Source organism: Strix aluco, chromosome Z, assembly GCF_031877795.1.
Source record: "Strix aluco isolate bStrAlu1 chromosome Z, bStrAlu1.hap1, whole genome shotgun sequence".
Taxonomy (NCBI): Eukaryota; Metazoa; Chordata; class Aves; order Strigiformes; family Strigidae; genus Strix; species Strix aluco.
Window position 1 is genome coordinate 31,890,864 of NC_133971.1, and position 14,718 is coordinate 31,905,581.

The window sequence follows — 14,718 nt, forward strand, 5'->3', positions numbered from 1 at the left end:
TATTAAGGCAGATGTGGAAAATGCAGTAAGGAAAAGTTTGAGCTAAATCTTTCGCTTGCAATACCTACTTATAAATACAGAATAAATTGGGGGTTACTCTCCAAGGATCAAAATGCAGATAGCTGGCTCTTTTTTATTCCTCACCCAGGCAGGCTCCTGTTGCTTTTACTGGGTGTTGACCTGAATCAAAAGTGAAAAGGAGCTCAGCTTTTGAGCAAGAAACTCCAAGCTAAATTCACAGAAATATTATAGACAAATAGCTTCTCCCTGTACTTAGTTGCCTGCTAGCTTTTATTTTCAGGTTTTTATGGGTTCAAAGCTTTGCAGAAAAATGCTTCCACAGCTTCTTCATACCTACTCTTTCTTTACCAAATATATTTTGAAAGGTAAACTCCCTTGTATTTACACTTTTAACATGTCATTATTATGATTTCCTGAGCTCTGACAGTTTGTTAGGTACTGGAAGAAACATGAAGGTATCAGTGCTGTCTCAGATGTCTTATACAGCCCACTATGAATCCCACATTTCCACTGGGGAGTAAACTCAGATTATTCCTTCGGTGGGATATCTTGAAGAAGCACTGCCTACCATAGGCAAAGGATAGAAGATATGGTCTTGTATTATATTTTTTTGCTCTAGTGGATAAGTTTGAAATACTTCTAATATCTAATGATAGTTGTATCTGAGCTTAATGAAAAGGGACTTAGGGAGTCCTGAACACCAAATGGGAGGCAGTGACAGATAACATACAGAACAAGGAAAAGAGGACTTTTTTAAAAGGCTGCAGAGGCAGACTAGGGGCCAGAAAAGGAAGAAATGAAAGCAAGAAGTTTGTCAAGAACAGATAAAATATCTTAGTGGAATAGGGTGACTACTAGAAGGCAACTAGAAGGTGACTACTAGAAGTGAAAGGTGATGCATGACAGAAACTGGCAGAAGAATGCTACCATTAGAATGATGATCTTTCTTTAGAGAAAATACTAAGACATGTAGGATCATACTTCATGTTGAAATGGTTCCACAATATGGTAAAAAACCGTGAAATGAGTTTGAGAATACAGTGTAATTGAAGGACAGAAATAGAATATAATTAAAGGAGTCCATGGAATATAGAGCAGTCTAGACACTGGAGAGAAAAAAATTGAAAAAAAAAGTGAAATGACTGAGGACGAGAAACAAAGGAATGAGTGAAATGAAGATATTTACAAAGTGAGTGACAGAGAAGAGAAGAAAAATCTGAAAGCAGATTCTAAGAAAAAATAACATACAAAACTTGTTTACTTTTTCTGTTTCAACATAAAATGAAAATTCTTCTGAGGTTGAAATGAAATGTTTAGGCACATCCAATACTTTAATTTCAAACTGAATGTGAATGTTGCTAAATGAAAGGCATATATTTTAGCCTAAAAAAATTGTGCTGATGCTCTGTTGTTCCTCTTCTGATTTTTTTTACCTATTTAATAATGTCAAATTCAAAATGATAAGGCAATACAAATCTCAAAATATAATGTTGCTACAATATGCCTGAAAAGAGACACCCACATTAACATTACCACTGTAAGACATTAGTAACTTAACGTTTCAAGAAGCTATACATAAGGCAAAGAGCTTCAACAAATTTACTACCAGGATATGCATATTGTAGAGTACCAATAAATAAATTAATAGGAAATCAGGGAAAAAAAGTCCCTCAACAACATTAAATCATACTACCTAACCTGACCACCACTTTCACTGAAATTTGCATGCATAACCAATGACAAAGAGAAAATAATAACCTTGCATTTCATCAGTACCACTGAGTGATAATAAGCTTTGTATTTTATTTAATCTTTTCCAGTGATTTGCTGTATGACTCAACAATTAATTTAGTTCCTCTATTTTTGCATTTAGAGAATTTAGGTAATTACACTAACTTAACAGCCTTCCCAGAGTGGGAGGATTCATTTCTTTTATTAATTTTGGTTTTGATATAGAGTATAACATCTTTGCTGCTGAGCACCTTTGGAGGTATGCTCTATATGAATCAAACTGATGAAATTACAGCCGACGCAATCTATAATTATAGGCAATACTCAAAATGTTTTAAAATCCTCTAAATACAGATATAAAAACATTTGGCTCTATTCAGGAAATACTCAGCAAACTTTATAAATAGATTTGTATTATTATTTATATTTCTTCCACATTCTTAACCCTGGTGTTTCAATAAACACTAAATGTCTATCTTCCATGTTCTATGATCTTTTCTAAAATCTCCTGCACAGATCAAAGAAAATAATTCTGGCCCATCCAAGTAGGCAGTGCCATACTCAGGTCCCCACCTTGCAATGCAACCATCTTTTTCTTTGACAGACTGGGAAGTATCTTTGAAAGAAGATAATGTTTTTGTCTGCAACAAAACAGAAAGCAGTAATCTTGACATAAGATGCTTTGAAAGAAATTCTGGGCCTACCTGCAATGTACAACCATAGGTCCAGCATCAGGTGGGTTGCAGGTCTTGACTCGTCGCAGGAAAGCTAAGAACGGTGTTGGGTGTTCTGGGACACCATGGTCAGGCCAGGCAGTGAACTGGAATTGCCTCACTTCCCGTTTCTCACTTGAACCGTTCTATGAAATTAAAGAACTTAATGACAAAATTGCCACTTAATGTGATATTAGCATTTTTCAATGAAACAACTGCAGAAGCATATATACCAGCAAAGTGTATTTAAACCGCATTTGGGTCCAGAGAGAAATGGAACTCAGGCTATAGAAGCAAATGTTTCTTTTATTCTAAATTGCATGATTCAAACAATGTAAGGGCTTTAACTATAATGCACAGTAATGCATCATAACAAGTGCCAGAGCTTTAGCGAGTATTTCATTCAGTTCAATGTTTTTTCATAGTGAGAGCTCTGTATTAACTTACAAAACTCCATGCTGTAAGAAAAATACAATCGGTCTGTAGAAGTCCTCTCATTGTTCAGTGCTATTAGGAGGAAATGAGGCAGGAAAGTGGAAGGAGGCAAAGGAAAGAAAGGGAGTGAGGAAATAAGGAAGAAAGGCAGGCAGGGAAGTCTGGAAGCAAAAGGAAGGAGGAGGGCAGGGTGGTGGAAGAAAGTAAGAGGAAGGGAGGAAGGGAGGAAGGGAGGGAGGAAGGGATGGAGGGATGGAGGGAGGGAGGAAGGAAGGAAGGAAGGAAGGAAGGAAGGAAGGAAGGAAGGAAGGAAGGAAGGAAGGAAGGAAGGAGGAAGGAAGGAAGGAAGGAAGGAAGGAAGGAAGGAAGGAAGGAAGGAAGGAAGGAAGGAAGGAAGGAAGGAAGGAAGGAAGGAAGGAAGGAAGGAAGGAGGAAGGAAGGAAGGAAGGAAGGAAGGAAGGAAGGAAGGAAGGAAGGAAGGAAGGAAGGAAGGAAGGAAGGAAGGAAGGAGGAAGGAAGGAAGGAAGGAAGGAAGGAAGGAAGGAAGGAAGGAAGGAAGGAAGGAAGGAAGGAAGGAAGGAAGGAAGGAAGGAAGGAAGGAAGGAAGGAAGGAAGGAAGGAATGTGGGGAGGGGAGGGGAAGGGAAGGGAAGGGAAGGGAAGGGAAGGGAAGGGAAGGGAAGGGAAGGGAAGGGAAGGGAAGGGAAGGGAAGGGAAGGGAAGGGAAGGGAAAGTATAAAAGTTGCTTACATTTAAAGTATAGTGTATGTATATATAAGTATATATACCTTGTAAAGTGCAAATGTACGAACACAGTACGTTGCCAATTCAACAGTGTCTAAAAGGGTCACTTGGATTAGCCCGTAAGTTTCTGTGCCCCTGCTTGGCCAGTATTGATCACACTTCACCTGTAGTGAAAAATATGTAATTATTTAATACATTTAAAATTGATATTTTTTACATATCTGAGTGTATATCACTGTAGGTTTTTAAAGTATGTGGAGTTAGAATGTTCAACAACTGCTAAACATCCAACACAAGAAATTTATTTTATCATCCACAGAAGTTTATCTTCTGGTAGTAGCTCTTACAATATCTCCTTTCATAATGGGTATTTTGAAATTCAGTGGGGCAGATGATTAAGAAATATTAATAATGACGGATATAGTAAAGAAAAAACAATTTATAGTAGTTAAAAATACAACCTATATCTTTCACACCCCAGGATTTAATAGCGGTACTAATCCAGCAAAGGTAGACAGACCATTTTTTTAGCATTTGCTGCATTTTACCTATTTCACATTAATCCCCAAACATATAAACTTGCTGGATGTCAATATTTTGTATGTATAGAAATATCTCAGTTAAAACCTGTTTTTTTTGAGAAATAATTTTAGTACACATATAAATTAAAGAGCACCAACAACTAAGTTCACTGTGAGAAAATATAATCTCCTTCTCAGATCAGTGTTAAAAAGGATAGAACAAAATTGTGTGCACAGGCATTTAAAAAACATGATTTGACAGTGAGAGTTCATACATCAATTTTTAAGACACAGGATATTTAATTGAGATAAATCTCCACTTCAAAACACTATAGTTTAGAATATTAACGAGCTGAAATAATTCTGTATAAGATGACACACAAGAGAACCATGTGTTTATCATCATTGTTGAGGCTCAGTAATTTATTTCAGTTAAAAATGGTATAAAGTATTATGGGGGTTAAATAATTGAAAATATTTTGCTTTCAGGGACTGATAGGTGAAACTGAGAGTCAGTCTCCATTCTATTTATAACAATACATTCTTATCAATTAGCCTTGCATATGGCACTGAAAAAAAATTTATTCTGAGTCCAGTGCAATACATTGGACTTGTTTAATAAATGCCTTCATTAATCACTCTAAGCCAGACTCATACCAAACTCAGTGAGAATACACAAACTGTAAGAAACAACAAACACAATATTGCACAGTATTTCTGACAAAAATGTGAATTAATGTGCTAATCCAAGAGAAAAACTGATGATTCCCCCAAAATGGAAAATTAAGAAATGTGTCTTTGAATCTCATTAATTCTACAGGTTACTCACTCTGCACACCAATTATTGAAAAAGGCTTCATATGCTTTCAAAGTCCCCAGTCCTGAATAGTTTTTGCTTGCAGATCATTTTATTTTGAGGCTCACAGGCCACAGATCACTAAGAGTTCACAAATCACAGTCTGAGAACAAATAATCTAGATAAAATTTCTAGGAAAAATTCTAAACACTGAAGTAGGTGATGATCATTCATTAGAGGCAAAAAAACCTGAAACAATTTTTTACAGGCATTGATAGCTTAATTTATAGATAAAGAATCGGATCAATGTAACTAAAAATGTTTATTGATACTACAGTTTTTAAAATGGGATTAATAGTGTATAAAATCCTCTTATTAAGAGGAATTAAGCAATTACTCCCTTGTGCCATTTACTCAAATATTTAAAGAGTAAGTATTGCAAGTACTTAATGAATATTGGTGATTTATATGCAAGATTCCTAATACTAAAACAAGGCACTATGGTCTTCTTCAAATGAAGCAGAAATTTATACTTTCAATTGAGTTATTTCAATATAATTATAGTAAATCTAGTTTCACTTTATCATTAATATAGACACAGTATAACTTGTGTCTGTATTGGTTAGCTGTATTTTAGACAAAAAAGTTGTGGTTTATTATTTTTTATTAATTCCCATAGAATGGCATACATTTTTTAATGGAAAAGTATTGATACTAAAGCTGTTGTTTGTAATCTTAGCAGCTACAAGGCTGAGCATAAAACTGACTAAACCTGTTTGGTTTGAATGATTTTTTTTTAAAAAGTAATAAAAATGGTAGAATACTTTATGTACTTTTAATAAAATTAATACAAAAAATAAATGTCTGTCTATCCCTTTGCATGCCTAAACATGTAGTTCTCCTCTTTACCCTGAAGTTGCCACATATAAATTGTATGCTTATAGAAGCAGTGCCATCTTCCAGAAAGCATGACTGAAAATTTAACCAGCTTTCTCACTAGAAGGACTTTATGGAAACAACTTCCAAATGTAATAGAGAGAAATAAATGTTCAACACAAAAATTAAATGGAAATTCAGAACATATAGGTTACCAGCATCTTTGCAAACAACAGAAAATACCTGGTTTAATTTTTATTTTGTATAGTAACCTAATGTTAAGCATATATTCAGATTTAGAAGCCTGTAGAAAATTGCTGCTTTTCAGTTAGGCTGGGAGAAAACAAATGTGCCTGTTTTCTTAGGTGCAGATATTAGTTGTTGGCGTTTTTAAAAATTTATTAGTTTATCTAACATAAACTGCAAACATTTTACAATTTTTTAAAAATACTTTCTGTGAGAGCTAGCTGTTGCAGAGGGAGGACTGCTGCTGGAAGGAGACACTAAATGTTCAAAAATAAATACAATATTTAGACCAGTGTATCAATTATTTGAAAGTGGAAAGTGGTGAAAGTATGTATCAGATTTTTAGAAAGAAAACCTGATTTTGGATTGATGTGGAGTTGACCTCCTGGAAGAGCACATGAAGCATAAATTGATGAAACTACATCTTTTATTCCTTTTGCCTCTTGAGTCGTCTCAGAACAAGAGATCTTCAGAGATGTGCCCTTACTTGCCTCTTACACTCTTTTGCTCTGTGATCATAAACCCTACATTCCCAATACTTCTAACAATTTAGAGTCCAATTTATCTTTGTGAGAGATCAGAACAATGTTTTCTATTGGACTTCACCCAGCAGCAGAGAATCAAGTATGTTAATTGTTACGACACTATTTTCTGAGACAGAGTTCTTGTTAATTGTTTTATCCTATGTTAAGATCCCAGCCTTCAGCACTTAAAGTAAGTTTATTTTTCAGAGGTTACATATCAATGTTTTTTTCAGAAAAAATTCTCAAACCCCTTGAGTCATACAAAATTTAACACTAAATGTCAAGTCAGTTTTGAAATAATTTGCCAAATGTATTTTTGCTTTAGCTCTTTGGTTCATGTTTACTTTCCCTGTAGTAAGAGCAATTTTTTCCTCACTTATGTATGTTGTTTGGAAAACAGACAACTTTAATGTGGTAAGGTATGGTGATGACAACACACATTCTCCTTCAGAAATACAATTACACGGTTTATTTATCTTCAGAATTAGTTTGTAATATCTTTGGTAAATTTCACAGTCTTCACCTTCCTCTTATCCACCCAGCTCCCAGTTGCAAGGGTTGATCTTTGCAGACTATATTCACCTGCACCCAGTGAGAGCTTTTCTGTGCCACTAACTGTACATGGTTACAGAAAACAGCTTTTACCAATAATTCTCTAATGTTCTCCTGCCTGTCACTAAAGATGGCAAGATGAACGAAACAGGCACACAAGCACAAAAGAACTCATCGGTGATTTCAAAGAGTGTCTTTTAATGAGAAATTCAATCGCAAGTAATGACAAGCATACCTTTCACTACTGTTTTCACTGTCTCATGATCATAGGTTGCACACTGCCAAAACCACTACATCTGAGATCAGAGCAGCTCTCAAAAGACTACTAAATATATTATGAAATCTTTTAAGTACCATAGTAGTAGACATAGCTAGAAAACATGATAGGCACATTCTCTTAATATGGCCCTCATACACACATTTTCTTTCTCTACATTTCTTCCACTCAGACCATGCGAATCCTTGCTCTTCATGGAAGTACGAGCATTCACTGAAAGCAAAACTGTAAGAAAATGTAAATGCTTTATTTTCCATTAAAAATGAGAAGCTGGAGACCATTTCAGACTTGAGGTGTTTAAGTAGCTACAGAGTTCCTAAGAATATATATGGATATTCACACTCTGATAAGTGACAGACATTAGCGAAGATGCTGCCATGCATCGGCAGAGTTAAAGGAAGTTTATTTCCACGTGAACGTATGAACACAAAGTTTCCTGACATTCAAGGGTAGAGAAATAATTTTCCAGTATAAAGTTCCATCATTCATACTGAAAAACCCCTTCAGGTGATTCTTAACATACGAGCCAGCTGTTACAGGCCATCTGAGATTATAAGGACAAACCGCAGATCAGGAAAGAGACAGCAAACTAGTAATAGGCAGATTCATACACTATATTCCTTGCTCTAAGAACAGCATATGAATTATGTTGAATCTGGAATAGGAAATAACAGCAGTATGTAACAAACTTCTTATTCTGTTTTTCCTAATAATAATAGTCTTTTGCAGATAAAACTTTCTAACAACATTTTCAGATGGACTTCCTTCAAAAATAAAGTATCTCTACAATGATGTTCAATGATAATAATAATTATGCAATGAAAAAGGTAGTGCCAATTGTTGATGGAAACTGCCTCAAACTCTATCAGGCTAGCTTAGTGCCTCAGACATTCCAGCTAATGTTCTGTCTCCAAGCAGTTGTTATTCTGAAGCCATCTTCCTTTTCACAACAATGCCCTGCCACTTAAAGACTAGGCTGATTTGAGTCTAAAGATTGTAGGCGCTGACACTAGTACAAGCAATTGTAAAGCAAAGATTTAAAAAAAAAAAATCAGAATACAGAAACACATTTTTTAGGCCTTATTTTAAAAAGATTTGGTCAGGTGTCACTCATTCACTTTGGTCTAAATCTAATGACAGATTAAAATTGTAAACTCCTATTCAGAAATAAGACTGAAAATAAAACATTTACGGTTTTAGATTTTGCTTTCAGAGTGGCACTGAATTTAATAGGATCTTAAATTCTGAAAGAACTCAGCACTCAGCACCAGGTAGACAGATTCTTTTAGGTCTCAGCAAATGTATTACCAAAACAATTAATCACTTCTGGAAATTTTGGTTTGGAATCCATGTTTTTACTACAGGAAAAAGAACATTTGTATGTACTGGTCTCTAACAATGATTTACAGTAGATTAATAGTAGTGAGTATGTAAAGTCAAAGATGTTGATATTTAGTCTGGAGAAAAGGAGGCTGAGGGGAGACCCTATTGCTCTCTACAACTATTTGAAAGGAGGTTGTAGCAAGGTGGGTGCCAGTCTCTTTGTGCAGGTAACAAGTGATGAGAAGAAATGGCCTTAAGTTGTGCCAGGGGAGGTGTTGTGGTTTGAACTCAGCCAATCATCACGTGGCCAGTTGTTTACTTCTTCCCCCCCACCTCTCCTTGGCGAAATAGGGGAGGGACAAAAGAAGAAATTCGCAGGTTGAATAAAAAAAAAATCTAGTAACAGGAACAAAAACCAACAGTAACAATACTAAGTCCAAACCGGGTAAAAATGCAGCGGTGGCTTACCAAGCGCAGCGACAGGTACGCAGCCTGCCCCCGCCTAGCAGCGATCTGACCGCACCAGAAAATCCCTCCACACTGACCCAGAAACCGAAAACGAGGCATGAAAGAGCACACGTCCGCCTATATACTGAGCATGATGTCACGTGATATGGAATACTCCAATGATCGATCCAGGCCCAGCCCTCTAGCTGTGCTCCCTCTCAGCCCAAGGAAAGTTAAGTCTATCTTGGCCAAAACCAGGACAGGAGGTTTAGACTGGATATTGGGAAAAATTTCTTCACCGAAATGGTTATCAACCATTGGAACAGGCTGCCCAGGGAAGTGGTTGAGTCATCATCCCTGGAGGTATTTAAAAGACATGTAGACGTAGTGCTTTGGGACATGGTTTAGTGGTGGACTTGGGAGTGTTAGTTAATGGTTGGACTTGATGATCTTAAGGGTCTTTTCCAAACTAAATGATTCTATGATTCTTAAAGCTCATCTGAACCAAGTATTTGGAGTTTAAAAACTAGGTAGAAAACAAGCACTTCTGTAGTGCAATATAATTGTAAGGTCTTTATTACAGTAGCCTTGAAAAAGAAGTTCCAAACAGGATTTGGAGACAACATAAATGCAGTTTAGACTAATCAGTTCATAACAAACTTTAGTCCTCTAGCAAGTCTGCAAATCAACCATCATTACACCCTTACTTTTTGAAATTTCTGAGATATGATTAGCAGCCTAACAGTTAATCCTGAAAGATAATTGATTAATAAAAAGATAACCTCCAAAGTGTTTCCATTCTGATCCTGACAGAGTATGGTACAGTTATTAAAACAAAAGGAAACAGATATTAAAAGGAGTCTTGGCATATTTGAAATGTGTTCTCTATCTCGTCTTTTATCTTTACCTATACAAGCCAAGAACAATTCAAAACTATATTGCTGGCATCAGTGTGAGAAGCCTTTTTTGAACTCTTCCTAACAGCAGGGAAGGTAAGGTCTTAGTGAATTCATTATGAAGGATGAGTCTGTCAAACAGTTAAGTACAGCAAGATTTTCCAAAAAGGTCTTGAACAGGTTTATATGAATGGAACTGATGGAAAAAGTGAATAGGCTGACTACTTTTTGCTTTATCCTCTTTCTGTACTCAAGGCTGATCACTGTGTGCAGGTTGAATAATCCTTTCACTGAATGAGACACTACATAACAGTATGAAGAATGTATTGAATAATTCAGCTTACTATTCAAGTGCTCTAACAAAGATTTTCTATTGTCCATACAGGAGAGCTATCTCTTTTACCTGATATGAGTATTACGTGAGAAATCAGTGAAACGATATAATCAAAAGAGTAAAACATCAGAGCAACAAAATTTTATTATTCTTATGTTTTTGGTTCACCTGAAAGCCAGAAGTGAATGGATGAAACAGCAGGAAAATGAAAAACAGTACATTAGAGAATGTTTGGGGGACCTTAGGAGGTTTTGGTTTGGATTTTGATTTTTGAAGGGAACTTTGAGTCATGGTGAGCTTCCTATTGCTAGTTTAATACACAGATAAAATTCTTAATCTCATAAAAGTATTTCACACAGTTCCTGTGGTATTAACCCAAAAGACCACCTAGAAAAAACATCTATTACCAACATATGCCTTTCAGTCAGCTGTATCTGTTAACTTTCTTACAATATAGGAAAAGCTTTGTAAATGATGGAAAACGTAAATCATAATATTCTCTTTCAGAGACACTTGCTTGAAGAACTTAAATTTTCCAGATGTATTTCTCACCATAAAGGAGAAGAGGTCTTGAAACTTTCACCAGAATCTGCTAAATAAGGAAATATGGGCTTATCTTCCTTACACAATACTAAATTAATTCACTGACCTTTTCAAGCCTAAAATTCCTTGAAAGAATTCCCTGCACTGGAGTAATAGGTTTTAGTGCTAAACCAAACATGAACTAATCATTGCATTTTGAAAACAAATACGCAGAATTTTTGATTTTGCAAAGAAAACTTCTAAGTCAAAATGTCAATTGCCTCTCTCTATACGTGGCATAGTCCCTCTGTCTGTATTAAGAGAATTATATGAGGTAGTAATGTATGTCTCACTTTAAGCACAAAGCAAATGAACTAAGTGAATAAAGTCAAATTACAGAGTTACAATACAATTTTGTCTAAGCCACTTGTTATACATTTGCCTCAGGGAAATGGTATTTTTGATAAAACTATCAGTTTACGCTAATGGCTAGGAGAAACCGCTTTATTTATGGACACAGAATCATAAGACAAAAAACTGGATGTTCGCCTTGAAAGTACTTGTGGCAGTACCATGTATTGCCATATCATTTCAGGTAAGACTCTGGTGTAAACAGTTCTTGAAAGCTTACAGTGGAAGAAACTGAACAAAATATTCTATGGAGTTTGCTCCATTCATGAGATTATATTTTGAAAGCTCTTTAACAGTTTAAAATACATCACCTTTTCTGCAAAGTTTATTTCTTCCTCCTAGAGCCCCACAGGCAGGGAAAACGGTTGATTGCCATGAAATTTTTAATGGCCTTTCACATGCTGGAAGACTATTATGTTTTCCTTCAGTCTCTTATATATAAACCAAATCCAATTCTTTCTGACCTTCCTCATATATAATTTCTCCAGCCTCTGATCATTATTGTTCTCTTCTAGATTATCTGCAATTTCCCAACATCTTTTCACATGGGGCATTCACTCTGTATGTCCTCAACTCCAAATATGTATAATCTGGAATAACCAGACATGGCATGCCAAAACTACTTTCAGTCTATGTAGTGGCATTACAGCATTTCTTTTCACACAGAATTAACCCTACTTATAGTACAGCATTTCCACAGCTATTTTTAATAGTCTTGAGTTTTAGCTGAGGCACTTCGGCACAGCACTTCCATCTGTAACATGCCTAGAAAAAGAAACTTTAAGGTTTACTGGTGAGTGCAGTCTATGTTAGTATACACCTAGGATTAGATTCTTACATGAATTAAGCACCTATGACTGACTGCATTTCAGTGAGTTGAACATGTCCCTGCCCTTGTGTCTTTGAGAATCCTTTCATAATGAAAAGCCACATCGTTGAGTTTTACTGTTCTGACATGGCAACTGGTGACTCCAGCTCATACAGTGGTGAAAGAATTCTTGAACTGTGGCCATCGCACTCTGTTACAGCGAAAAAAACCCAGTACAAACCTACACTTTTTTTTTTTTTTTTTATTATTTCTATTTTTGTAAATCTGGTGAACACATGGACTTTGGATTTTTTTTTTTTTTGCCACCTCTTTCATTCATTCTTTTCTGACTCATATCTTAGCATGTTGAGAGCACTAAAGAAATTAAATAAAATTCTGATAGTACATTATTAATACAGAAGTTATTGGTTTGCCATTAAAATTAGGGAATGAACAATGACAAAACTGCACATTTAATTTTTCTTTAGTAAAACAATACAATTTAGTATGAATGAATGTCAACTGCAACTCATGTCCTATCTGCTAAAATGTCTGCTGGGAGAGAGATGCTAACTTACCTCTTAGCAGATAAAGACAAGCATATTTTTCTAGTTGCTGCAAAACGTAGCTAAAGTTTTTATTTATATTTTGTGTGTTTAAATACATGTTGCACAACTTTTAAAAAAAGCATTTTTACATACTTGTGCTGTCCAATAAAAAATATCAGTGCAGCTTTTATGCACAAATCAATTACATTTTGTCTAAATACAGTAGAATACAGGATCACTTGGGAGCGTATTGTTATAATATGTCACAAATTGTTAAGTGCATGTATTGATGACTTTTCTACTCATATTAGTGAAGATGTCTTATTATCACTTATTGTCGATCCAGTATTTTGACAGGTAATAGCTCCAGTATTACCTGTCAAAACATATTTAGGAGAAAATATCTGAAATTTGCTGCTGAAGCCCTGCACCACAAATGGAAAACTACCCTAATCACAAACACATAAAACTCTGGTGCACAGCCTGTATTTGTCTTAAAGATCTTAATGCATTTCATACAGACAAGAAAACCATGTTCTTAGTTTTCTTTGCTCATTACTTACTGTTGTGCATGTACTATTATTGCTTTGCCTTAGCTATATATGGTCAGCTACATTAGATAAATGCCTACTCTGCCATCAACAAATAAAGATTCATTAAAAGTGTTAGCAATTTGTGCATTTCGCGTAGAAGAATTTAGGGTACTTTCCAGACTTGCCTTTATGTTTTCTATGCCTATAGCAAGACTCAGAAATCTTTGGTGGCCAGAAGTTAGTGTCAAAGCTATTCTTACTAGAGTCCCAAGGTAAAATTACACTTTCCACTGCTTATTCAAATGTTTTTGGTTTTTTTACCACATGAATCTGAAAAAAGCTTCCCCGATTTAATTTAATGTCACATTCATTCAAACAAAACAAAATAAAACTCCAAAAATTATTTTACTCAATTTCCACCTTCAAGACACACATCTTCATCTACTTGATATTTATACTGTCACCCAATCTCCATTTTTCTAACACATGAGCTAGTCTATAAATCTGTAAAAAATTAGTTGAAAGACTCAGATGGAGTGTTCTGATTTGGGTTGATTCAGACCTGTTGCATGACACTTGGAACAACAGAAGTACCTATTTAGCATTGCAGCAATCTCAGAAAAAGTCTGCCTGGCTTTTCTTGGGACGGTGCCAGCTGTCCTGACTCTCTTGGGTATCAGTAACAAATTGAGAGAAGCTAAGTCCAGGGACTTTTAACTATTCTTAGATGTTCTTATGGAACTGATATAGGACCCATGCAAATAGTCCTACGTATTTCAATATTGGGGAACAAAATCTGAGACAGGATACATGATTTTTTTACTGGGTTTGTTTCTACCTCCCCTGTCCCAGTGAAAACTCATCATTCAAGATGTTAAACTTTGACAAACCAAGATTCTATGCTTATATTTTTATATATTCTTGGCTTATAATACTGATGATGATATCCACTTACTGACAGTCAAATGAGTGTCTGGATCAGGCTAACAGAATGCCACGAATGCATTTTCCTCATGTATTCACTTAGTCATTAGCAAATTTGAACGAAGCTGATAGTATCAGCATGAAACCCGAGGCCTTCCTTATCAGTATGGAAGTTCAGAATCTGGCTCATATTTGAGTAATTACTAGGATCATTATATTGCCATGTGGCTTTGACCTGATTGGCGTTTTTTGACAGAAGATTCTAATCCTAGGCACTACGGTCTCAACATAGAAAATACTGCCAATGAGGCTAAGGAAGGAGGTAAGTATTTTCTATCAGTTCCAAAATAACATAGTAAGTATATTCAAAATAAGGAATTACATAGCAAAGAAGGAAAGGACTGAATTCTCTTTCAAGGGGATGATCCACAACAGTATTCTACCCTGAAACAGGAATAAAGACTAAAAGTTTCCTGTTTGAGGCAATATTATCTTCATCTGATCATTCACATCATTCACTACAGCACAGGAGTTCTC

The 14,718-nt window shown here is 35.6% G+C and overlaps 1 protein-coding gene across 2 annotated transcripts in view; it reads right to left on the reverse strand.

Moving 5' to 3' along the window:
* Positions 1-14,718, reverse strand: part of PTPRD (protein tyrosine phosphatase receptor type D) — a 384,170-nt gene that overhangs the window by 33,264 nt on the left and 336,188 nt on the right. For both annotated transcript variants that reach the window (XM_074812018.1, XM_074812017.1), the window contains 2 exons: positions 3,688-3,807; positions 2,457-2,611 (listed from right to left, as the gene is read on the reverse strand). In XM_074812018.1, coding sequence (XP_074668119.1) covers positions 2,457-2,611; positions 3,688-3,807 — 275 coding nt within the window. The remainder of the gene's footprint in view (positions 1-2,456; positions 2,612-3,687; positions 3,808-14,718) is intronic.